Consider the following 26,818-nt stretch of genomic DNA (forward strand, 5'->3'; position numbering starts at 1 on the left):
AAAGATCACAGGAATAGGAAGAGCCTTATTCAAACAGATATTAATCTGCATCATTACCCAAACTGAAGATAATCTTTTACTAAAGAGGATGTATCTGATATACTTTTATGCTGAGAAATACTGGGGACGGTGTCTGACATTGGATATGAGCACACCCTTCAGTTAATGTTACTTTCAGGCCGTGTCTACACGAGCCCCAAACTTCGAAATGGCCATGCAAATGGCCATTTCGAAGTTTACTAATGAAGAGCTGAAATGCATATTCAGCGCTTCATTAGCATGCGGGCGGCCGCGGCACTTCGAAATTGACGCGCCCATGGGAATAAGGGGACTTTGAAGTAGGCGGGGTCCTTTTGAAAAGAAGCCCCGTCGGGACGAGATGCACGGCAGCGAGGTGCGTCAATTGCGAAGTGCCACGGCCGCCCGCATGCTAATGAAGCGCTGAGTATGCATTTCAGCGCTTCATTAGTAAACTTCGAAATGGCCATTTGCGTGGCCATTTTGAAGTTTGGGGCTCGTGTAGACGTAGCCTCAGAGTGAGTTAACCTGAAGTGGCCAATTTCAGGGGTTAGGGGGTTGTGAATCTGCTCTGGAATTTGGTGTGTGTGTGTGTGTGTGTGTGAGAGAGAGAGAGAGAGAGAGAGAAGTCACCAAAAAAAGAGGCAAGAAGGCCAAGCAGTAGGTGGTGAGCACAGAGTGATGTTTGAAAAAAGCAAGCCAGAGTGCTTTTGCGTCTGTTGGCTAAAGAGACTTGGAGCTGTAAGCTAAGAAAATACTTTTCTTAGTTCATGCTGCATTCAAAGAAGCAGGACCTGTGCATTACTTGCAAATACAACATGATTGCATCTAAGTAAATAACTGACTCCCTCAATATCTATCAGCTAGCATATACGTAGGGTCCCCAACTTTGACTATTTTCATGAACCAAAAGGGGAAATAGTACTTAAGCTTAGCCAAGAAAAGGCTTTGCAGCAGAAAAATATGTTGATAAAAATTTAGTGGGGTGATTTACATTGTGATTAACTTGGTTTGCTGGTTACCATGTATGTTGTTTGATGCTGAGCTTACTGTTTTTAATTCTACAGAATTACTGGAAAATGTAAAATTAATACATAAACCAGTATCTCTGCAACCACGAGGGCTGATCAATAAAGGAAACTGGTGCTATATCAACGCTGTATCCTTACCTTGGTAAAATGAAATTTAAGTAAAATTCATTAATTTGTATGTTATAACTGTCAGTGTTGTCTAGAATACTTAGCAGTTGACAGTGTGTTTCTAATTAGCTGCATTCTCAGAATTTCCAGTATTGTGTACAGTTACATCTAAATTGTATATTTTAACTAAGACTATTGTATATTGCAGACCTCCTTCCACTTGCATATCAAAAGTAATAGTGGAGTTGGGGGAGGTTCTTCAAGGAATGTCCCTTTGGGTGCATCACTGCAGGTGTTGGTGCATCATTGTGCCTTTGATTAGAGAATTTTACCAACAGTGCTTATCTGGGTTGTATATACATTCTCATTGTCTTTTGCCATTGTTGTCATGGCACCTGCTTAATGCCCTCTGACCCACCCCTTTCAGTGTTTTCTCAACCATCCTTTGCCTCAGACAGTGCTCCCAGCAATGTTAAGACTGAGGCTATACATAGTTTGGTGTAGTTTTGAGTACCCTAATTAGGTTCATTTTTCCCTTTCTCACTTTGCTCTTTTTAAAAAAAAAACTTTTCTCTTTCTTAGTCCGTTTCAGGATACTTTAGCTTAGAGTTCACTGTTAAGGATGAACCACGATAACTCAAGTCATGCCCAGTTTACTGGGCATTCGAGCACTGTTTTTCGTGCCAAGAGTTGATCCTGGTCCCAGACAGGCACAGTCAGTTTGGCTGATGCCTAGGGAATATACAGGTTAGTGCTGTGAGAGAACTTTCTGAAGTATTGTAGTAGAAGGAATGGAGGCTTACCTCTCAAACTTACATTAATGGAGAAGTCTGTGTGCCTGGTATCTGAACCAGGTCTGCAAACTACCCCAGCCAGCGTTCCCTGGCAACTTCACCTGCATCACAGTGAAAGTCCCACTGCTCCAAAAAGGCAATGAAGAGAGAGGCTTTGACTTCTCTCAGGGAGCCACCAGAAAAGAAGTACTTCCCAGCCCACTCCTCATCGTTGGTACTGACCAAACCATGTCTGAGTACTTATGAGGCACCAGGTTTGTCCGTTATCACGCGCACCATGAAAACCAATGACACTGCATGGGCAGGCTCACAGATGAAGGGCAAGGTTTTCGAACCTACCTCCTCTACTATGGCACTGACAGACCCATTTCAAGATGCAATGTTAATATGCTCCATGTAAGTTTTATAACTCCACCTTCTGTTCTGACAAGGTAGAGTACGTCAGGGTCCACCGACCACCCATTCCTTGGGTGATGCCTTTCTCTTCAAATAGGACACACTTCTACTATATGTGTTTTTCACATTTCCCCTCTCTATTGAGGTTAATACACAAAATAAGAGCTGACAAGGCCAAAGTCATCTTGATAGCCTCCACATGGCCTAGATAAACTTGGTATTCATGCCTGTTGAAGATGATGGTATATGCACCCTATGGTCTTCCACTCTTGCTGAATCTTTTTTTGCAAGATGCAGGATAGGTCTACCACCCAAACCTGGAGAGACTTCACCTATGAGCATGACTCCAGCATGACAAAGTAACCTGCTTGAAACAGGTGAAAACGTGTAAATAGTTTAGAGGACAACCACACAGAATAGATACCATAAATGGAAGAATATTAGCAGCCTGGTACCAAACAAGTCCAATCTGTTACTGCTCCCTTACTAATGATTTTAGAATAGGTGCCAAAACTAAAAAAAATTGCAGCGTGTCTCTTACCACACTTAAAGTACACTTAATCGTTGTTACTGCTTTTCACCACAAGGTAGATGGAATGATATTTTCCCAGCCTACCGCCAAATGATTTCTTAGGGATATCAATAGTGTCCACCTCAAAATTTGACCTTTGCATTATGCTGCCTTATTGAAGCTCCATTGAAAACATTAGCAGCATCCTGTCTAATAAATTGGTCAATGAAGGTTGTATTCTTAGTCACAATTGCATCTAACCAAACTAGTGGAAATGTTAAGAAGCCCTCATGGCACACCTGCCCTATAGTATCTTCTTCAAAGATAAGGTCACCCTGAGACCTCATCCTAAGCTTTTACCTAAAGTACCCTTCTCTTTCCATCTGAGCCAACCAATCTATCTTCCTTTGTTCCTCCACAGACCTCTTGGGAGCAAACAGGACTCAATATTTACACACCCTGGACATCACAAATGCCTTAGTGTTCTGCCTTGACAGAAACAAGACCTTCAGAAAATTACCAAAAATTTTTATTTCAACTTCAGAATGCTCTAAAGTTTATTTCCAAACAGCGGCTGTCCAAATGTGTTTCTGGATGCATCCACCTGTGTTACCAACAGCATAACTTAGAATCCCTACTGAGGACTCAAACGCATCATTATCAATCCTGTTAGCTTGCCTCAATAACATGATCATGAGCCTATGTAAAATGGCTGCCTGGGTGTCCAGTCACACGTTTACAAAACAATGTGTGATAGATCAGCTCTCAATATGGTTTGCATTGGTAGAACTTAGGTTATTATTACTCATCTGCAAAGCCCTGTCTTCCACCAAGGGGTACTACTTGGCAGTCACCTGAAATGGAGCACACCAGGGACACTTCTTGAAGAAGAGAGAGTTTCTCACCCTATGCAGTAACTGAGGTTATTTGAGATGTTGTCCCTGTGGGTGTGCCACTACCCACCCTTCTCTCCTCTACTTTAGAGTTCAATTTATGGACTCGGGTGGAGAAGGAACCGAAGGGCGCCTGGTTGCAAAGAACTAGATTGGCTTCGACAGCAGCCCAAGACGGTCTCCAATCAAAGCAACAGGAATTCATCAACACCGGAGTACCAGCAAGGACTCCATCTTGAAGAACCTCAGTTACTGGACAGGGTGAGAAACCTTCTCTTTTTAGGTCCACTGACATACAAGATATATACTAGTCTTCCGTGTCTGTCATACATATATCTGCTTCATTCCATGCTGGAAAGAGTGGAGCGCATGCCAAATCAGTGAGAATCTGTCTCCTAATATATGATTAAGTATGTATATTCAGATGTGAATATTCTGTTTTATTGTTGATGTGGGATTAATTTATTTGGAGTTTTTTGAGTATAGCAACCTTCATGTTATGTGAGGCCTGATGAATAAGGCACAACTTCCATTTTGGTTTGTTTTATGGTTCCTCTCTCCAGTGGTTTTTCAGTTAAAATATTTCAGACTATCACTTGAAGTTTTACATTGTCAAGAATAGTCAGATGGAAGTTTTGCTGAAATTTGTTCTCCTTTTCTTAAACTATATAGCATGTTAACATTTCAAACAAAGGTAAACTTATGTAATGAGAATAAAACTGTATCATGCTGTATTATAGGTTTATTTTCAACTGACTCTTCTGAAATGTGAGCAAGAGCATTACCTCTTAATGAGATGAGGAAAATCCTTTCAGTTTCATTGTGATTGTTGTATCGGTCCTTTGTATGCCCATAGAGGATTTTACTCCCTGCTGTGAATAAAGTTTGTCATTGAAAATGTAATGTATATCTAGACTATATTTGCTGAATAGCTCCTTAATACTATGGATAGACACTGCAGGCTTTGGTTGCCTGCCCTCCGATGTATCACCTAATGAAGTCAATTCCAGTGTATTCAAAATCACAGCGGCCATGCACCTCAACACCAATGATAGACAGTTTGTAAGTAACTTGTTGGAAAATCTTAGTACTTAGTGTCATAATTTTAAGACGTTTAACAATTTGTAGTATTGCGGTTGGTGAAAATGGATATATAATTATATTCAGTAGTTTTTGGCTTATTTGTTTAATAATATTTCACTTTTGTAGTTGGCTTCTAGTTTTAGTTATGGTAGACAATGAAGGGAAGAGAGTATTTCTTTAATCTTTGTTCAGGAATGTCACTTCAGATGCACCAAATTGTAGTAAAACTGCCAATGGTAGATTACAGTACAGCTCCAAGACAAATTAACCATTTTTACCACAGCAGACTCCCAGTGACCATGTTAATTTTCATATATTTGAACCTAACATTGCTCTCTCTATTAGCATGTCCTTAAATTGACTTACGCCTTCCAGGATGCATTTTGATCTAATATTTTGACTGATTTACATGGTAGTCTACCCTGTATAGATACACTATGTTTAGTTTACATGCTAATTTTGCTCATTTGTTCTTTTCTTTCTATTTCAGTGTGCGTCTAATGAATGAGTTCACTAATATGCCAGTACCGCCTAAAGCAAAACAAGGTGAATGGTGGGGGAGGGGGAAGATACTTCAGATTATGCTGTTAAACATCAAATGGTATAAGCTCATTTTCTCCTAGGTTCTAGTCATCTCTATGTGCTAAAGTGAAAGAAGTCTTGTAAAATACTGACTTAGTGTTATTTTTTCTGGAGAGGCTACTGACTCAAGTAGAAAAATGATTGAGGAAAGTTGCAGAAGAAAAGGCCACATCACCGGTACTCTAAGTTTGATTTAAGAAGATGGAGTTAGTTGGTCAAAAACTATTTAAAAATCCATTCTGGGATCCTAACTACATAAAATGATAGGGACTAAATTATCTGTTACCACTTGAGAGAGATCTTAAGAGTCATGGATAGTTCTCTGAAAACATCCACTCTGTTTAGCGGCAGTCAAAAAAGTAAACATAATGACAGGAATCATTTAAAAGAGAGAGAGAGAGAAAATATCTTAACTACCTTTATATAAATCCATAGTACATCCACTCTGTGAATACTGTGTGCAGACTTGGTCACCTTACTTCAAAAAAGATATCTTGGAATTAGAAAAAAGTTTAGAAAAAGGCAACAAAAATGACTGGGGTATAGAAAGGTGACCATATAAAGATAGATTACTAAGACTGGGACTTCTTAGCTTAGAGAAGAGATGACTAAGGGAGGGATATAATAAAGGGCTATAAAATCATGACTGCAGCTTCTGAGCGGGTTCCCTGCTCCAGCCTCACCCCAGTAGTTCCCTGGCCACTCCCAGCTCCGCAGCTTCCCAGCTAGCTCCCTGACTGGCTCCTGGCCTGCAGTTCTTTGGCCGGCTTCCTGCTGGCTCCCTGGCCACGCAGCCCAGCTGTTCCCTGACCAGGTCCCCAGCTGCTGAGGCCTTAGTGCTCACTGCTGGCTTCCCAGGTTCCCCCCTGCGGTAACTCTGACTCAGCCCAACACTCCCGTGGGGGTGCTTTCCCCTTCCACCCAGCCACCAACACGCATGGTGCTGCAGCAGGCCGGCGGGGGCTCCAGCTCTGGCCCTGAGACTCTCTGATTCTGCAATATCTGTGGTCATGCCAGACAAAAGATGTTGCTGGATGAGCGAATGTTGGATTTAAGAGGTTGAACCTGTAATAGGTTTAGAACAAACAAGAGGAAGTATTTCTTCACCATAACACACAGTCAAACTGTAGAACTTCTTGCCAGAGGATGTCGTGAAGGACAAGACTACAACAGGGTTTAAAAATTGCTAGATAAGTTCAGGGAGGTTAGGTCCATCAGTGGCTATTAGCCAAGATGGGCAGGGATGGTGTCCCCAGTTTCTGTTTGCCAGAAGCTGTCAAAGGCAACATGGGATGGATGACTTGATGATTACCCAGTCTGTTCATTCCCTTTGGGGCATCTGACATTGCCCACTGTCAGAAGACAGACTTAGGTGGACCTTTGGTCAGACCAAGAATGGCCATTATGATCCTATGTTCAAAGACCACTTGAAGCTTATGTGACTGCTGTAAAACCGATAAATCTGTGTGTGGCGAAGTTCTTAACAGGGCTGGATAAAATGCACTAAATGGATGAAATGATGAGATTGCAGGTGGCACTTAATGCTGATAGTAGCTAATAAAATGCTATACTAAAATGTGTCTGTTTTTAAAAAGAAAAAAAATCACAACACCCTATTTGCCAAGTTAGATGATAAAGGGATTATTTTTGTTTGGACAGGTTTTTGTGGAGTAAAATTAATGGATCTGTATTAGAGCGTTGATTATGCTTATCAAAGGAGAAAACATTTTTTGATAGTGAATTTGTCAGTCATTGATACACTTTTTAATGATTTCTCTGGGAAACATAAATCTTAATACAGACAGAATCTTCCTTTGGTTAACAGTTCGTGTCATTTGAGCATGGTTTATTCCACCTCCTTTGTCATTGGACTACTTGGTGAAGCACTGTGGCTTATCAAACACCAGAAGTTATTCTGACAGTGTCCCTGGCAATCTCTTAATCTTTCCACATCAAGTTTTCTCAGGATTGCTTATCTTAATATGGTTACTTCTGTTTGCCTTGCAGCTTTGGGTGATAAAATGGTGAGAGACATTCGGCCTGGACCTGCCTTTGAGCCAACATACATCTACAGGCTGCTGACAGTTATCAAGTCAAGCCTGTCGGAAAAGGTGCTGTTTCAAGTACTTGTATCTAGCAGTGTACATAAAGTAAAATACATTTCAAAGCAGCTAGCATTCTTAAAATTACTTAATAAAATAAGTCATAAAATCCATCCTACCTGAAAGTTTCCCTAAAGCATCTAAAAATTAAGAGGACAGTGTCCTGAATCTACTTAAAATTGTAGACACCGCACACTCATATGACAATTTCAAAAATTAATCTTGTATTCAGGGTAGACAAGAAGATGCTGAAGAATACCTGGGATTTATCCTGAATGGACTACATGAGGAAATGCTTACCCTAAAGAAACTTCTTTCTCCACACAATGAAAGTAAGCATGTTTTGTAGCAAGTGAATTAATTTTCAAATACTTACCTGTAATGTGGTGGGGTTTGGGTTTTTTTGGTTTTTTTCCTCCAAGAGTGAAAGGAGGGAGGATGCAGTACGGTCTTGTCATTATGGATTTTTTTTTTTTTAAGGTTTGGTATCCAAGCTGTTTAACTGAGTAAATTTTCGAGCTTCACTATGTACATAATTTTGTTTAGCACCCATAGCACATTTGCTAAACCTTGTGTGCACTGTAAAATATACAAGCAACAAAGATGTCTTGGATAAGCCAAGATTTTATTTCTTCCAGAACAGTTGTTAGCTTTCTAAAGTACAACTCCAAAGAGTAATGATCTGAAATTGTGTTGAACTTAGTTTTTCCATGTGTAGTTTATGTGCGTTTACGTAATTAACCTGCATTCTGTTAAACACTTGAGTATTCCCTGCTGTGAACTGTGCAAGGACCGGTGCAGGATATTGTCTCAAACTTAACTTTTCACTTTTTTGTTTTTTGGGAAAATAGGAAAGCCTCCTAATTTTCTGATGATTATTCCTACAAAGAGAGTAAGAAACCACATTATAACTTTTAATAGCACATTTTTAAAGCCATACTTCTCTAATTACTGCTCCAGATGTGACAGAGACCCATTACTAATCATTCATACCATTGTTGACCAGCTCTCTTTCCCTTTAAGGAAAACTCAGGGGTTATTTTACTTGTGTTAATCACTGGCTACGCTCTTTTCTTCTCCTTAAGAAATCTCTGTATCCAATGGTCCTGAGGTGCAATCTGTAAATGAAGAGGAGGATCAAGATGAAAAAGGAGAAGGTAGTGAGGATGAATGGGAACAAGTAGGGCCTCGCAACAAATCATCAGTTACTCGACAGGCTGACTTTGTTCAGACTCCTATTACTGATATTTTTGGTGGTCACATCAGGTATGGTACCTTTTTTGTTAAGACTATTTTAATACAATAACTTATACTTGTTTTGCAGTTGTATAGAGGCATGGGCTGCGTTGCTGTCACCTACACATTTTTCCATTGGTTTGCAACTGGAAAGATACATATTCGCCAAAGACTGCATCGTTATCCCGTGACATGTCTTTAATGCTTTATAAAATGAAGTGTAACCATTTGATAAAAGCCAGGAGAGCTTAATATCCTGTCATGAAACAGTTTTCCAGCAGAGAGCATTCAAAAGATTTTGCATGATTGTTTTAGGTTAGTTCCCAAAAACCAGTTTGTGAGCTGTCACATAACAGGCGCATCTTGTAGTATGTTCTACAGAGTAAGGGTTGGATTGAGTTACTGATATCTACAACAATTGTTTACTGATAGTAAGTTGAAAAAAATACAAGTTTTGTATGTTGTTGCTTTCATGCAAGGATCTAAAGGACTTTACAGCAATGAAATAATTTAGGTGTAGAGCTTTCTTGTGAAGTGCTAGTAGCATTTTGTAAGTGGATTAACTGAGACATAGTGCTTTATGTAGTTCCCAAAGCTAGCGAGTGGCTAAAAATAGGAATAAAATTCCAAAGATAGTGCTCTAGAAAACACTGCTTCCTAGAAGCAAGGCTGTGTCTATGCTACAGCTTATGTCACTTGGGAGCATGAATCAACTGCCCTCCTGAGCGACGTAAATTATAACACTGACATAAGTGCTGTATGGATGATGCTCTGTTGGTGGGAGAGCTGCTGCTGCTGCTGCATGTGGAGACTGGAGTAACAAAGCAAACAGGAGAGCTTTCTACCATTCTCTGTGTTTGCCGTAGCAGCTCTTCAGTAGCACAGCTGTAAGTTCATTAATACAATCATAACCTTATACTGTGCTTTTATAAAAAAGGATGTCCACGCTTAGCGATCTTTTGAAATTCAGTTATTAATTGTAATGGCTTATGGTGATGTGGGACATTAGTAGAGGCCCAGCTATGAATACAAGTAGGCAAAAAGGGGATATGAAAAAAATAATTTAAAAAGCATCATTTAAAGTGTGTGTGTGTGTGTGTGTGTGTGTGTGTGTGTTTAAAAAAATTAGGAATATAAATGCAGAGTAAATACATAAGCATATTCCAAAACAACAAATAAAATTAGTTTGAAGTATTATTTTTGAATTGGAGGGTAGACGTTTAATTGTTAGTTTTTTGCTCCTTGTGTTGCCCCGTATGCAGTCTAGAAGTATAAATAATACTGGTTTGTTCCTTCCGTATGCAAACACTGAAATTATTCTTCGGCAATTGGAGTCAGACAGCTGGCAAATAAAAAGATGTTTTCCATAGAATTGGCAGAAAGATGTCTGTGCTTACTGGAACACTCTCCCTTGTTGATGGCATGTCCTCATATTCTTTGTCAAATATATATGTGTGTGTGTGTACATATATAATATTTGTCATGATGAGCAATTCAGACCTCATTATTAATGTTTCATAAATTAGTTGAAATGAAATTAAGGATATTTAGGAGAACACAATGTCCCTTGTTGAAATCCACAGAAAATAAGAAATTAGAGGGATTACTAAAAAAGAGAACACATTTTCATTGAGCATTTGAACTACAGGGTCCATTTCCACATCGGTTGTCTACTTTCACCACACCCATCTCATTCAGCCTGCAAACTAGGTCATACAGTAGACCACAAACTGTATTCCATCTAGAGATGTTGGAATGCTTTTTCCTCTAAGGCTAATGGAAATAGGGAGGATTTAAAGGCAAACTTGCCAATAGTAGTCCACCAAATAAAGGTATCAGAAATAGAAAAATCAAATGGAAAAATATACCTAAGAAAACATAGTTGGCACTTTTTTACTTGGAGGTATTTTAGCCTCCCGTTTGGGTTTAACTTGTTTGTTGCATTCCTACTTGAGTGATTTCTGTAAACCTTTGTGAATAAGAGTAGATGATTATAAACACTTAATCATAAACCTCTAAGTCCACATTTTAGTTTGGCTTCTGATTTTGTGCGTTGATAGAGTACTTCTACAATTCGTTCAGACTTCGGATATTTGTCATTCACAATCAGATATTCTTGGTGAAAACTTTGGCGCATGCAAAGTCAGAATCCTGGCAGAAATGTTGCCCGCAAGATGCACTGACTTTCTCTCAGATGCTCTGTGATGAAAAAAATCAGGTGTGTGCTTATGTCTGGAAAATCTTTGCTTTAAAGAAATTCAAGAGCTGTTTCTGTTCATAAGCTACATCTATCTGATTTTGTATTGGAGGTACTTGTTATGTCAGTGTAAATATCACTTTCTGCATAAGTGTTTCCCGGTATATGAGGTCTTTGTTAAATCAAGTTGTTAGACTGATAGGCTGTGTCTACACTTGAAGAGCTTTTCTCCTAACAGAAAAGTGCTGGTTTGTATATTCACTACTTCCACAGTCCTCAGAGGGTGTTTACATCTGCAGCCCTTCCATCTAAGGGCACCTATCTCACAGTGTAGCCCTTGTGGGAAGGAGAGAGAGGGAGCAAGTTATCCTGGGTCCCTGCAGAGCCCCATCTTCCCAGATAGCTCAGTATGGGTGCAAGCAAGTGATCAGTTGCTCGGTGGAGAAGGCGTTGTCTCTGGTCAGATAAGTGAGCACTTGTCAAGAAAGTAGGAAGGGGCATTTGTTGAAGCATCAATTTCAACAACCTGATTTCGCTTTAATGAAATGATTTTGATAGCAGGTATAACTGATTAGTATATTTAAATCAATGTACTTATGCACTTGACTATTTTGCAAGATATCATAACTTTTCCATTTGTACATTAGTTATTTCCTAAAGAAAGATACATTCTCGTTGGTGCATATATATCAATATACTTTATATAGAGACGTTATACTCGATTTGATTCATTTTTGTGCTACTCAGGAGGGTACACTATGCCATTTATAAAGCATTTACATATCAATATTTTCAGATTATCATTAATTGTATTATAATTAATTAATGATTAATTTTAGTATGTTAGAGAAAATAATGAATGACATTGCTTGTTTACTGGTTAATTAACTTTTTGTTTGTGAATTGTCAGTCTTCATTAGGAAGGTAACTGAAATTTAATCCAACGCACACAAATAGCATTTGGAAATATTTTATTAAAGAAAAAACCCTTAGTACAGTATCTGACCTATTCTTCCTTACATATAAAAGTTGACCTCAAAAGTTAGATGTTTTCCCTGACACTTTTTATATGAAAAAGGAGACTTTAACTCAGTTTTTTGACAGAGGCTTAATATTCAAAATACTTATTTTGTATTGAAGTGTTACAAGATATTATACATTTAGACCATAACATATTTTGTATGAAATTCAGATTTCTTAAAATCTATTTTTAAAAACTACTTGGTATGATTTGAATAACAAATTAAAAATATCTTGAGTTAAAATAAATTTTTAGCTACCCTGACTAGTACATAAGAATGGCCATACTGGGTCAGACCAAAGGTTCATCTAGCCCAGGATCCTGTCTTCCAACAATGGCCTATGCCAGATGCCCTAGAGGAAGTGAACAGAGTAGGTAATCTTCAAGTGTTCCTTCTCCTGTCACCTAGTTTGAGCCTCTGACAGAGATTAGGGACACCATTCCTACCCATCCTGGCTAATAGCCATTAATGGACCTAACCTCCATGAATTTATGTAGTTCTTTTTATTGAACCCTCGTAGCTTCTCCACTGTTAAATTCTGAAGTCTGATACATACAGTGACACTTCAGAATTATGAATTCAGGAATCTAGATTTCCTATAACCAGAATATTTGTACCGCTGATTAAAATATAATTAGCTCGTCAGACCTAACACTTCACATCAGGCTTCAGCAGTAGTCCCCTTCCACGGATAACAGTGTGTACCTGTGTTACAGACCCCACTGCTGCCTTTTGCTCTGCTGACTCTGGCTGTCTAATGCTGGCAGCCCCAATGTCTTGCTGTAAGTGGTTTGGGCACAGGCAGCCCAGATGTGCCTACCTTTTAAGATGCAATACAGTTACAGTACAGTATTTGCTGGGGCAAGGGGAAAGGTGGTTCTGCTTGATTTGGTTATTTTTGGTTTCACACAATATCCGGGTGACTCATCAGTTTGTACCTCTGGTGTTCATATCTTTGACATTCTACTCTAAATGTAATATTCAGCTTTGTTTCCTGTTTCTGTAGGTCTGTGGTTTACCAGCAGAGTTCAAAAGAGTCTGCCACTCTGCAGCCATTTTTCACTCTACAACTGGATATTCAGTCTGACAAGATACGCACAGTCCAGGATGCATTGGAGAGCTTGGTGGCTAGAGAGTCTGTCCAGGGTTACACCACTAAAACCAAACAGGAGGTGTGTTTTGGTCTTGTCCTTTGGACCATTTCAAGTCAAACATTGAATTTTTAAGGGTTTTTCGCTATTTCCTTGAACGTTAATCCTTGTGGTAATGTAAGAGGTGATAACTTTACAAGGTATATGGTAAGTGACAAGTGAACTCATATTTAACATGTACAGTCAAGGTCACTTAAACAAGCTTACTCTAATTAAAATAAATAAATAACATGTTTAAAGGTGGATTTCAGTGTTTACACTCTCTATTTTAGAGGCAAGACACTTTGGAAAATTTCTCTTTCAATTGCAGAAAATCTCAGTATTGGAAGCTAAAAATAATTATATTGGAAGTATTTTTAACTAAAATTCTTATGTTTTGCTTTATTCAATTTTAATAATCTTTCAACTCTCTTTATAAACCCTGTACAGTAGATACTATCTGGGATGATGATAATATCAGTAGGAATTCATAGTGGCTTTTTTTAATCGGTAGTTTACATTACAGTTTAACATCTCTTTGTTTCAACATTAGAATATGACTGTGGAAAATAATATATTTGGATTGAAAGAAGTACATAGTGTAAAATTGGTAGTTACTGAAACTTAGGCAGAACTATAATGCCACATCAGTAAGTCCCAATGTTTTTGAAGGTCTTGTATTACTATGATTTTAAGAAAAACAGAATAGTGACTAAAATTCATTTAAGCCTCACTGTGTCCATTTGACTCAATTGAATCCCTCACTGAGCCTCAAGCTTGATATGCCTTTTTTTAAGGGGTGAAGGAGAGTGTCAGCACTTAAAGGGAAAAAAAAAATCAAAGATTCTTCTTTGAGTGTCCCCGTGGGTGCTCCACAATAGGTGTCGGGCTCGCCTGGCGCCGCAGATCGGATCTTCCAAGCAGTTTCTGCTGGACTGCGCATGCGCTGGCGCGCGCCGCTCCCTTGCACACTCCTGGCCACGTGCGCGATCTGGTCCCCGCCAGTTCCTCTTAACCGCCGTCGGCTGCAGACGGAATCCGAACTAGGCTAAGGCCAAGTTAGCGTATTCAATGGTTTTAACTGTTTTTTCTTTAAAGTTTTCAAGTTCTTAGGTTACTGCAAGTTAGCCAGTTGTTATTTTTCAAAAAAAAAAAAAAAACAACAAGCGGGACGGCATTCAGTCCAGTCCCAGTAACAAGTGGAACACCGGAGGCCAGGAGCCTAGGGCCATCAGCCCTCCTGCCGTGGCAGGCCATCGGAGAAGCGACTGCCTACTCAAAGGGGCCTCGAAGGAGGAGGTGCTACGCATGATACGCGTCACAGCAGGCACGTTCTCTTCGCTCGGCCTGGTTATCAATCTGGCAAAATCAAAGATAGACCCCACACAGGACATAGAGTTCATAGGGGCACGCATAAATTCTATTACAGCGAGAGTATATCTACCAGAGACTCGCTTTCGGGCCATCGGCTCCCTCGTGCAGGTCATCACCTTCAGCCCTACGGTGCCGGTCCTGACGTGCTTACAGCTGCTGGGCCGCATGGCAGCGGCGACGTTCGTAGTACAGAACGCCAGGTTACACATGCGCAGCATGCAGCACTGGCTGGCGAGCGTATACAAACCGGCAGCACACACCGTTCACAGGGTGGTGTCGCCCACAACAGAGGTGCGCAAATCCCTGCAATGGTGGGTAAACCCCAAGAACTTGCTAACAGGGGTACCCTTCCACCAACCACAAATATTGGTTTTTCTTACTACAGATGCCTCCCTCATAGGGTGGGGAGCACACATGGGTGAAGAGGTGACTCAAGGGCTGTGGTCCTCCACGGAGCAGTCACTGCACATAAATATACTGGAGCTCAGAGCAGTGTTCAACGCTTGCAGACACTTTCGAGACCATATACAAGGCAAAGTCGTCGGGATCAGTACAGACAATACCTCCACCATGTTTTATATAAACCGGCAAGGAGGAGCTCGGTCCTGTGCCTTATGTGCGGAAGCAGTCCGGTTATGGAACTGGTGCATCGCCAACAATATAATCTTGAAAGCCTCGTACTTACCAGGCGCTCACAATGTGAAGGCAGACCAGCTGAGCAGGCGTTTTGCACTCACGCACGAGTGGCAGATCCGTCCCGATCTGCTACGACCGATTTTCCACGCATGGGGTTTTCCCCAGATAGACCTGTTTGCCACTCAACACAACAAGAAGTGCCCACGATTCTGCTCCAGGGCAGGACTGGGATGGGGGTCCCTGGGGGACGCGTTCACGATGTCGTGGAGGGGCCCCCTGCTTTACGCTTTCCTCCCACAGTGCTGATCCAGAAAGTCTTGCAGAAAGCCAGGAGGGAAGGAGCCCGAATAATCCTGATAGTCCCAACGTGGGATCAACAGCAATGGTTCCCCCTACTCCTGCGCATGTCGGACCGTCCACCGATGCCTCTTCCGGTGGCGCCGGATCTGCTCACGCAAGCCCAGGGGTCCATAGTGCATCCGCACCCCCCAAGGCCTGCGACTACAAGCGTGGTTAATCCATGGCTCAGCTCCCTAGAGAGCACATGCACAGAGGAAGTGCAGCAAGTGCTAGAAAGTAGCAGGAGGACTTCCACCAGGAAGACCTACAAGCAGAAATGGACTCGCTTCACGGCTTGGTGTTCTACCAAACAGCTGGCCCCCCTTTTGGTGCCTATACCTGTAATATTAGAGTATTTACTGGACCTCAAGAGAGGAGGACTCTCACTATCCTCGTTAAAGGTCCACCTTGCCGCCATTTCGGCGTTCAGACACAAGGAGGAAGGGCACACGGTGTTCGCCCATCCCATGGTTACCAGGTTCCTCAAAGGGTTGGTAAACATATACCCCCCTCGGAAACCGCTTCCACCTTCGTGGAACTTGGACCTGGTGCTTAACGCGCTAACGGGACCACCGTTCGAGCCCTTGGCCACGGTTTGCCTCTGCCTCCTTACGATAAAGACGACCTTTCTTCTTGCAATTACGTCAGCTCGCAGGGTGAGCGAGTTTGCAGCAGTTATGGCAACGCCACCCTGCACTGTTTTTTCTCCGAGGAGGCGGTAACCGTACGGCTGCATCCAGCCTTTGTTCCCAAGGTTTCTTCTGAGTTTCACATTAACGAACCTATTGTTTTACCCTCGTTTTATCCAAAGCCTCACAACTCTTAACAAAGAGGCGCGCCTACACCTCCTGGACATGAGGAGGGCACTAGCCTTCTATGTAGACAGGACCAAGTCCTTCCGGAAAACGGATAGACTCCTAGTCTCTCTCGCTCCCAAATCAAAAGGAGAAGGTCTCTCTTCGCAGAGAATCTCGAAGCACATCGTATCCTGCATAAAAATGTGCTACGAACTCAAAAAGACTCCTTTATTGGCCACTCCCAGGGCTCATTCCACTAGGGCGGTGGCGGCATCAACAGCCTCTTTCAAGGGCGTTGCGCTAAAAGACATTTGCAGAGCGGCGACCTGGTCATCCTATGACACCTTCGCCAAACATTACGCCCTTCACAGGGTATTCCAAGAGGATACCCGTCTCTCGACAGCGGTCCTCTCGGGGACAAGCTGCACATAATCCGATTACCCACCTCCTATCTTGGGTTACTGCTGGGTAGTCACCTATTGTGGAGCACCCACGGGGACACTCGAAGAAGAAAGACAGGTTACTCACCGTAGTAACAGTGGTTCTTCGAGATGTGTCCCCGTGGGTGCTCCACTACCCGCCCATCCTCCCCGCTTCGGATCTCTGTTAGTGTTTTGCAGGAGCATCCGAGGCGGTTGGTCAAGGAACTGGCGGGGACCGGATCGCACATGTGGCCAGGAGCGCGCAAGGGAGTGGCGCGCGCCGGCGCATGCGCGGTCCGGCAGAAACTGCTTGGAAGATCTGATCTGCGGCGCCGGGCAAGCCCGACACCTATTGTGGAGCACCCACGGGGACACATCTCGAAGAACCACCATTACTACAGTGAGTAACCTGTCTTTATTTATCATTAAGACCAGATAACGGTAGGACAAAGTCCCTAAACTGTGGCGCTTGTTGTCCTGGCAAGCATGGGAGAGCATTTAGGAGGAGAATATGGAGGGACCTGGGCCAGCCTTCATGGGAAATGGAAATAATTACATCTAGCTGTACCCTGACCCTACCTCCAGCTGCAGTCCTGGTTCCTAGCCCTGTCCCCAACTTCAGCCCCTGACCAGGGCTTCATTTGCAGCCCTGACCCACTCCCAGCTGGGCCTCAGTTCCCAACCCTTACCCCCTGTGCTTTTCTGTTCTGCCCTTCTCCGTGTGCGCACACTAGGAGTTGCAGGCTGGCTCCCAGGAGAGGGACATGGGCGGGGGAGGTACAACCATGAAAAGTTTGGGGCCACTGCATTAAATGTATGGTTTGAACATGAAATGCAACTGGTGACATTTATTCAGAGTGAAGACAAAATATTACTCTAAGCCATCTTGTGCTGAGTGTTAGAAATTCCAAATATTTTGTCCTAGTTCAGTAATATTTAAATATGTTCATGGTGGAATTCAGAGTATATCATCTATAAACTAATTATTTATAACTTGTGTCAGTGCTTTATACTTTGTGCCATAAGGAGGCACCAAAGACTCCTTCAGTGACCTTTTTGTTCCTATCTTACATTACAGCCACCAGTCCCTACCTCCCTTTACTAATTTACTGGTTCCAGTTTCATCCATCATTCATAATCCTTATGTGCTTAATCTGTATATAGTGATATATGCAGAATAATTGTAATATGTCATGATCTGGACTTGAATTGGTACCTGTATTTCCAGCACTTTGGAATGTGTTAAGTAATCGTGTGAAGTCAAACAAATGTTGAATGCCATCATTTCCACCATCTTTCTTTTTTGTTTCATAAAAATACATGAATATAGATTAAAGAACTCCTACTGATATTACCGTACAAAGGCATTATATTAAATTGTCATGCCTTTTCGAAAAAGATAACATTTTATTGGGAAAATCCAATGTGGTTAATGTGCACAAACAATGGGATATTTGGGGGGAAAAAAAACAAAAACCTAAAACAATACTGACACTTTCAAGAGGCATATTTCAGATAAAATTTGTGTTGTACACACATTAGTAATGTGCCTTGCTTTTGCTTTCAAAAGATATTCATCTTCAAGATACGCTGGTCCTAAAGTTGAGATTTAATTTTAACATATTTGTTGCATTCTTTTTATTAGGTGGAGATCAGTCGAAGGGTGACCCTAGAAGAGCTTCCTCCTGTTCTTGTGCTACACCTCAAAAGATTTGTATATGAGAAAACTGGTGGATGCCAGAAGCTTATCAAGAATATAGAGTATCCTGTTGATCTGGAAATTAGTAAAGGTGAAGACTGGATCATAGTTTCTTTGTTTCTTTTTGTTTGGAGGAAAAGAAAATTTTCTGTGATTTCCGAAGTGTAACAGTGAGTTTTTGAAAGCTCACCATAGGGGAGAGTGACAGAAAGATATGTGTTAGTCTGTATTCTATCAAAGCAAAATAGCGGTCAAGTAGCACTTCAAAGACTAACAAAATAATTTATTATGTGATGAGCTTTCATGGGACAGACCAATTTCTTCAGATCATAGCCATGCCAGAACAGACTCAATATATAAAGCACAGAAGTCCAAAATTGTTATCAAGGTTGACAAATAGAGACTTGATTTCCTCCTCCTCCCCCAGTTTGGATGTATAGATGCAAAAACTTTCAAGCTAAATGAAATTTGTATTATCTCATATTCCTTATTTTGTGTCTGTGCTAGTTGTGGATTAGGGGAGTCCAGTCCAGTGATGATCTGAGCTGATGTGTTCAGGCTCTTTTTACAGCACTTGCTACCTGTATGTCTTAATTTAGAACTCAGTTCTTCAAATAACTCGTTGTAGGCAGATCCTAGAACATTTATCTAGTTCCATTGATTTCAGTGGAGTCTCATGCAGGTCCACTGTCCAGCTGAATGGAACTTAAGAATTTGGACCTAAGAATGTAAGCTGCTCAGAGCTGAGGGATGTCTGTGTCCCCTGTGTTCATATAGTGCCCTTAACGGATTGGAATACCCTGGACAAGGTTGCTATTAATCAAATAATGAGTATTAATATTAATACTTCAGTTCGAAATCCATCCCAAGGGGTGGTAAAGCACTGTGATAAAAAACATTGAGTTGGAGAGGAGAAATGGGAAACTTTTAAGACCAAACTGAAATCAAACTAAAAACATCAGAACAATCAAATAGGTAGAGAGTTCAAGTTAAAGTTTTAAAGTTTCATTGATTTTTTTTTTTTTTAAGTTTTAAGATCTATTGATTTCTCAAAGTATGTTTTGCATGGAAACACTAGAATAATGTGTAGCTTGCTGCCTTGTACTTTGAATTTTTTTTTACTGTTGATTAACCAGTCAGAATGACCAGTTTTTTGTGCTGTGCAGAGTATGTTCCAAGAGAGCTTGAAATCTCAAGGCTAATTATGTAAGAATGCCCTTATAAATATATTTATCAGATAGTAAGATTTTATCCTGATGTTTGCTAGTGTGTTTTTGAGACATATTGTAAAACATACACAAACAGCATCAGTCAAGCAAGACTGGCAACTGCTGTATTCTTTACAGTCTCTGCAGTTTACAGGCTGTCCCATTACCATTCAAAGCTACCCCAGGGAACTCTTGCTTGAAATCCCATATTCAAAGGCCAGAGCTCTGGTAGTAAGAAACAAAAAGTTGACCCCTTTGTTTCCCACCACTGAAAAGACTCCAGTGGCTTTGGAGTCAGCATGCTGAGGATTCAGCCATTCTTTTAGCATAGGAAGCTTTAGTTGAAAAATTATTTTATTCTTTATTGGAAATAAATGTTCATCTGATGTCTAACATAAAAGATTTTAGTTTCCTAAAAGTGTTGATTTTGCTTTTTCAGAGTTACTATCACCAGGTGTGAAAAGCAAGATTTTTAAAGGCCAAAGAACCTACCGCCTCTTTGCAGGTATTGAGCCATATATGTCAGTCTATCCCAAAATATTGCATTTATATATAGCAATTCTGGCTGTGGAAATTGTGTAGATACTGCTGGCTTGAATTATAAAACATTTACTTTAAATTAGAAAGTGGTGACTAGTAAGAATAGTATGTTCTAATATAAAGTGACACATAAGTACTGAATATTTCAATTATGTGATTATTGTCACATTTCTTCAGCTTCTGCCTGAGTAATAAAAGATCACATTTCTGTACTATATCTGTTCAGCACAGTATATACAGAAGTTTGTTTTTCAATGAAAGCATGCAGACAGCAAAGCTTATGTTAAGATGCATATAGGTCTGCTCTGTCTTAAGAGGTGTACATCAAAATTCATTTTTCTTCTCAAAGATTAAGTTTTAAATATCAATTTTTCTGTGAGTTCATTTCTGATGTCAATACAAATTGTATAGCATAGGTCTTAGTGGGGACAAATTAGTGTTTGTGGGATGCAACTTGAATAGTAAATACCTGTTGCAAGACCTTCTTCAACTTGAACGTGGTTATATTTGACACACATCGCTAACTTTTAGGGCATGGTTTCCCAAACTGGGGGGCATGAAGCGATCTGGCTCCCCCCACCCCCATCATTCCTCCTACCTGAAGAAAGCCGGCCTTTGCTTCTGGCTCTCAGCCCCTGCCATTTTACATGGGTGACCTGGTGCAGCTGCTATAAAAAGCAGACAGCTGGTGAAGACCTAGGTGGAGCTAGCTGCCTTCTGCAAAGAAGAATGAGTGTGGGTTGGGGGGTGAGGGGAGAGTAGGAGGATGGACGGGATTAGATGGGAGGCTGGGGGTGCCTGGCTCAGGTGAGGGGGACAGGGTAAGAGTAGGGGGCTGGTGGTGCCTGGCTTTGTGGGAGGGAAGGGGCTCGGGTGGGCAGCTCATGGGGCTTGTGCGGCTTGGTCAGCCAGCTGGCTTGTGGGAGTTGCAGTGCTTGGGCAGTTGGCCCCAGCATTGCAGGGTTTACGTGGCTCGGGTTGGCAGCTGGCCCCAGCAGCATGGGGCTTGTGCAGCTCAGACTGGTGGGTGGGCGGCTGGCAGGCAGATGGCTGGCCCCAGCAGCGTGGGGCTCTGGCAGCTCAGGATGGCAGGTGGGCGGCTGACCCTGGCAGTGTGAGGCTTGGGTGGGCAGCTTGGGCAGCTGGCCTGTGGCTGGGGCAGGTGGCTGATGGGTGGGCAGCTGGTCCCAGCAGTGCAGTGCTCAAGCAGCTGGTGGGCAGGCAGCTGGGTGGATGGCTGGCCTTGGCGGTGGGGGGCTCGGGCAGGCGGCTTTGGCAGCACAAGTCTCAGGCAGGCAGGTGGGCGTCTGGTGTGGCTGCTCTAGTGGCTGGCACTGCTAGCACGGGGCGCAGGCAGCTGGCCAGCTGGGGCTGCACCAGGCACCTGCAGGGGGCCAAGAAAAACTATTTGTGCTTATCTTTAATTTTAAATAACATTTTTATATCATGTTTTTGTGTTTATTTTAAGTTACAAATTGGATTTTTTGTTAAAAGGGTGGTTGGGTGATGGTAAAGAAGAGGTGGGGGGACCTGAAGGTTTCTCAGAAATCAAAAGTGGGGAGGGGCATGGTGCCGAAAAGTTTAGGAGCCCCTATTCTAAGGTAACTTTTCAAGTGCCTTCAGATTGCTCCTAATGTTGGTTCAGTGCATTATTCTGAGCACTCTTAAGATGAGTACTTCTAGCAACGTATGAATATCAAAATGTATTAGAAATAGACATGGCACACGGAGTAACATTTTTATGGTAAGATTATATCAAAGTACCAGATGAAAGATTGATATTAATATTAAAAAATGGAGGTGCTTATAAAAATTCAAATGCATTTTATTAATAAACAAGTTATTAATCACTATGTAATTTTTAAAATATTATACCTGAAGTATTCAGGTTTACATCTGTTTATTTATATTAGCATCAGAAGAAAAAATGTGCTTGAATGGCTCAGGGGACTGGAGCTTTTCACTTCTAGTTCACCTGGTTAGTTACAGCCCTGGGGGCCTTGCATGACCTAGTAGTTTGGATTCAGCTTTGATGGCGTAAGTAGATTACAGAAGGCACCATGAAGGCCGGCAGGTTTAGCAAAGAGCAGCAGTTACTGTCATGGAAAAATTCTCACTTATGGGGTGAGCTCTACAAGACAGTTTTGGAGAGCCTGGAGAAAACATGAGTAAATTTACGTTGCTGCTTCCTTATGTTCTGTAGACCCGTACACCATTTCAGTCTCTGTTGTTATCAATCCAGAACTTTACATATGCAGCATTAGCTAATTGTACAAAATGTTAATGATTAAAAAGGTTTTTAGAATTAAATACATTTTGAATTAAGACTATAACCAGAGATTTACTTAAATATTCTTCTATAGAAAGATAAAATACAAAGTGCATCCTAGAAGATCATACAGAGCTGCTTCTGTTTTAAAGGACTTGGAAATATGCCAGTAATTTAGAATATGTATGTACCATAAATCATGCTTGCCTGCTTGTTTAACTTTAAAGAACTCAAAGAAGTGTAGATAAAATCAGAGTAAGTTTTTAAAGTGTGGTTCAGCTCTGAAAGATATGCTGTAAAAATGACTATTACTGCTATTTGCTTTTACTGTTTTGTTTACTCCTCTTAGAATTTTAAAGAAAAACATAGCTAACAGCATAAGCTAGATTCTGTTCCTTCTTGTGCATTACCACAATTATATATATATATGTATACCAGCGTAATTCCAGACAATTACACCTGTGATAAGCCTCAGATGGCTAGCTGTGTTAGTCTGCATCTAGAGGTGGCATTAATAACACAGTTTGAAGATAGGTGTAGTTTGTGCAGAAACAAATGGGCCTAATTTGGCTGCAGAACATATTACAGGTGGTGACACTCTCAAAGTAAACAGCCCAGTTTGGTTCCATTTTTAGATTGCATGGTTGGCACTCTCAAACTTTTAACTTATATCCTACGCACATTCAGATTTTTAGTATCCAATGATTCTGATGGAATCAATTCTGTAGGGTGTAACAGATTTCTGATGTAAGGTTTCCTAACGTCCTCTTGTTGGTGAAGACTTGAGGTTTTATGATTAGAGATGAGCAAAGGCTGACATAAAGGCTTCTGGGTTAAATCACAGGGATAGCTGATGCAATTTGAAACAGTTCACTTAAGATTGGTTTGACTTAAGATGACAAATGGCAACAAACTGCACGTGTTGATACTTTCAAGTAGTTTGTGTGTGTGTGTGTTGTCAATAATTTACTAAGCGTGTCAGTGTTAAATGAGTTTGTGTAGTTCTGTTGAATTGCTGCAGGAAGATGGTTTATCAGTCTCTTGCTGTGACGTAAATTCTTTTCTAAAAGTCATGTAGAAAATTAAAAGTATTTGTATTAGACCTTTGTGTCACTTATTAGGTTTAAAGATATTATTTTTCCCTTCTTTAGACTCCTAAATTTGTGTACGACCAGTGAAACATCACTAGCATCATAATTTTTTTTCCTTTGTAAGTGCCTGGCAAGTACTGTACCATAATGTTATCCTATAGGTAATGCTGATGCAACTTAAAAGGCATTAGTTGTGACCACTACATAAGCATAACTTCAGTGCAGGATAGCATTTAAACATGCTTTTCAACGTGTAATTAAGATTTTTTTTACCCCGTTATCAGCATTAAATGGATTAAAAATTATGTTCTTGATCTCATGGGAGTTAGAAAGTTTGAATAAGTTTGTTTGAATTTTTGAAACAAAGGAACATTATACTAAAATCTGTAGTCCTGTTTTGTTTCCACTGGAAATATAAACATTGATTTATCTCTCTGCAGTTGTCTATCATCATGGAAACAGTGCAACTGGTGGCCATTACACTACAGATGTCTTCCAAATTGGTCTTAATGGCTGGTTACGCATTGATGACCAGGCAGTCAAAGTGATAAATCAGTACCAGGTGGTGAAGCCGTCTGCTGAACGCACAGCCTACCTCCTGTACTATCGCCGAGTTGACCTGCTGTGAAACTTCCCTCTTTATGCTGTGTGTGCAAGATACCTGCTTTGTAGAACGCCAACTATCACTAACTTCTTTCCTCCTTTAAATGCTCTTTTGAGTGAATCCCTTTTTTCCCTTGCAACTAGGGGATAGAGTGAAAAAGGATACTACCTTGGGGTTGTACACAACATAGTTTGTGTGATGACTTTTGACTTTCCAGAATGAAATCATTTAGTTGAAAGACTAGTCTCATCAATCACAAACAGATAAAAGATATTTCTGAGTTAATGCTGGATCCTAAGATAAGGGGGTTTGCATTTGATTCCCACTCTCTAATTGCTTAGTACAAGAACACCCTGCACCAGCAACAAAACTTGTAGATTTCTGTGAAAATAAGTTTTATCTTTACAAATAAAAAATTTAAAAAAAAAACCTCTCCCCCAGTAGTTTTTGATAAATGGGAAAACAGGAGCCAGTGTGTATCAGAAGACAGTGGTTCTGTGTGCTTTAAAACAATGTACAAAAGTACAAAATGCCGAGTTGCTGATTCCTAATAGGAAAAACACATTTTAATAATTGTGCGATGAGAAATTGCTTAAGTACACATTGCAAATCAAATATTTGGAGTTAAAATGTTAGTCTATATAGATGGGTGATTGTAACTTTATTGCTATTAAGAGATTTCAAACTGCATTTATGCTTCTGTGTACATGAGATTTTTAAAAAACAGGCAAAATAATGAAGATTGATATTTCTTTAAGTCTGCTTTGTTTAATTTTGCTGTCTGCTCTCCTATAATGTTTACTTCCTAATTGTACACAGTTTAGTGATATCTAGGAGTATAAAGTTGTCGCCCATCAATAAAAGTCACAAAGTTGGTTTAAAGTTATGGGGCTGTGTTTCTTTGAGTATAATGATCAGTAATCGAAACAGTAGTCTAGAGTTACTGTGTATTTGCTATTTAGAAATAATGCTATTTAGCAGAATTAAATTCAGTGCAGAAGGCACCAGAAGACCTGTGTATCATTCAGACCCTATTTAGGGGATTTAAGTGCTGACTTCCTCCTCAAAGAGGTGCTACAGTACACACATCATTTTAAAAACCCCGTATCTAGTCAATTAAATGAATTTTGCATTTCAACAAAAGGCAAACTTAAGGTAAAAGTCTATTTCAGGGAAAGGGAATTGTATTTTTTCCACAGTTTTCCTTTTGGCTATGTCTACACGAGAAGCTTCTGTCAACAGAAGTCACTGTAGGAAGAGATTTCCCAGCAAAACTTTGGTCAACAGATTGCATTTACACAGAAAAGCAGATTGAAAGAGCAATTGACTCTTTCCACAGAGAGTAGCCAGACTGCTTGGCCCTCTCTGGACAGAATGGCTGATGGGAAGCTCCCCAAACAGGTGAACCAGAAGTTCTGTCTGTCAACAAAAGAGCACTGGAGCATGTACATGGCTGCTTTGTTGACAGAACACTGTCTAGAGAAGTGTTATACCTGAACAGGGAGAGGGATACTGTTGCCAGCAAATGTGCCGGATTTTATCAATAAAGCGCATTTTGCATGTAAAAAAGCCCAGTTTTGCTGGGAAGAGCTTCTCGTGTGGACGTAGCCTTCATGGTTTGAAATGAAGTAGCTGCTTCATGTTTTTAGGCATTATGTTCATGCAGTTACTGTAATATTTCCTGAAGCTGCCTAGAGTTCTCTTTTTACTTTTTCCTGCCTGTGCCAGAAAGAGACAGCTCTTTTTTTCATTTCAGTTCTCTGTGATTGTGTAGTTTTTACTTTTTATTGAAAGAACTGTGCTGCTTGCCTTTTCAGTAGATCTAGGGTATTCATAGCTCACCTATTAGTATTGTCTGGTCAGCCTTTTTGTGTGGTTTGGCCTTTTCATTAAAAGGTAATTAACCATGCATTTGAGTAGCTCCTGACACATTGGGGTTCTGATCCAGGACCAGGCTTGCATGCACTGCAGTACAAATGGTATTAATAAAAAGAGAAGGTTTTGGTAACCACAGTCACAAAGGAGTGATGAGAGACTGTTGATCACAGACTCAGCTTTCAGAATCTCTTCATCCAGTGGTTATCTGAATAGATGCCCTATACCAGAGGTCTGCAACCAAAATAGCAAGAAGTCATTTTTTCAATTCAGTTATGAAATCAATACTTCAAGAGCCTCAGTGCATGTGAACACAAGAGTCCTTAATAAGTTACTTCGAACGGTACTTCTTGTCACCCTCATTTTAAGAACAGTGCACACAATTTTTACCAGTTAGAAAGTGAAGTTACCCCATCTCCAGGCTTTACCTGCCTCAGCCCCCAAATCTGTCCCTCTGTCCCCAAGATTTACTCCCCAGCCCCAGGCTTACCCCACTGTCCCAAACAGCCCCCACGTCTCTAGACTTAAACCCCCTCAGCCCTCCCCATCCTCATTCCCAGGTTTAAGCCCTCAGTCCCAAACCTACCTTCTGCAACACCCCAGGAATAACCTACCTGAAATAATGAGCCGCATTCTGCTGTTGCTCCTCCGCAGGTGCCACCGCCTCCCTGCCCCCTCTCAGCACAGCTGTGCGGCTCCAGCAGCAGAAGACTCAGCTGCCCCTCCCTGCCAGCTCCCCTCCTCACTTCCTCCACCTGCAGTGCCTGTGGCTACCTGCCCTGCTGCACTGAAACAATGGAACTAAATTTAATAGGCTTAATGGCCGGATCCCTCCCGCCACCTTGCTGGCCATTAAAATGT

General features: G+C 41.1%; 1 protein-coding gene across 4 annotated transcripts in view; it reads left to right on the top strand.

Annotated features, from left to right (window-relative positions):
• USP10 (ubiquitin specific peptidase 10) overlaps nucleotides 1-24,968 on the top strand; it is a 70,427-nt gene extending 45,459 nt beyond the window's left edge. For all 4 annotated transcript variants that reach the window (XM_075008440.1, XM_075008442.1, XM_075008441.1 and 1 more), the window contains 10 exons: nucleotides 1,086-1,177; nucleotides 4,704-4,813; nucleotides 5,325-5,380; nucleotides 7,424-7,527; nucleotides 7,751-7,850; nucleotides 8,604-8,784; nucleotides 12,980-13,145; nucleotides 18,317-18,461; nucleotides 20,018-20,083; nucleotides 23,919-24,968. In XM_075008440.1, the coding sequence (XP_074864541.1) occupies nucleotides 1,086-1,177; nucleotides 4,704-4,813; nucleotides 5,325-5,380; nucleotides 7,424-7,527; nucleotides 7,751-7,850; nucleotides 8,604-8,784; nucleotides 12,980-13,145; nucleotides 18,317-18,461; nucleotides 20,018-20,083; nucleotides 23,919-24,106 (1,208 nt within the window). In that variant the 3' untranslated portion in view covers nucleotides 24,107-24,968. The remainder of the gene's footprint in view (nucleotides 1-1,085; nucleotides 1,178-4,703; nucleotides 4,814-5,324; nucleotides 5,381-7,423; nucleotides 7,528-7,750; nucleotides 7,851-8,603; nucleotides 8,785-12,979; nucleotides 13,146-18,316; nucleotides 18,462-20,017; nucleotides 20,084-23,918) is intronic.
• Nucleotides 24,969-26,818: the final 1,850 nt, after the last annotated feature.

This window comes from Carettochelys insculpta, chromosome 14, assembly GCF_033958435.1.
Source record: "Carettochelys insculpta isolate YL-2023 chromosome 14, ASM3395843v1, whole genome shotgun sequence".
In the NCBI taxonomy this organism is placed as follows: Eukaryota; Metazoa; Chordata; order Testudines; family Carettochelyidae; genus Carettochelys; species Carettochelys insculpta.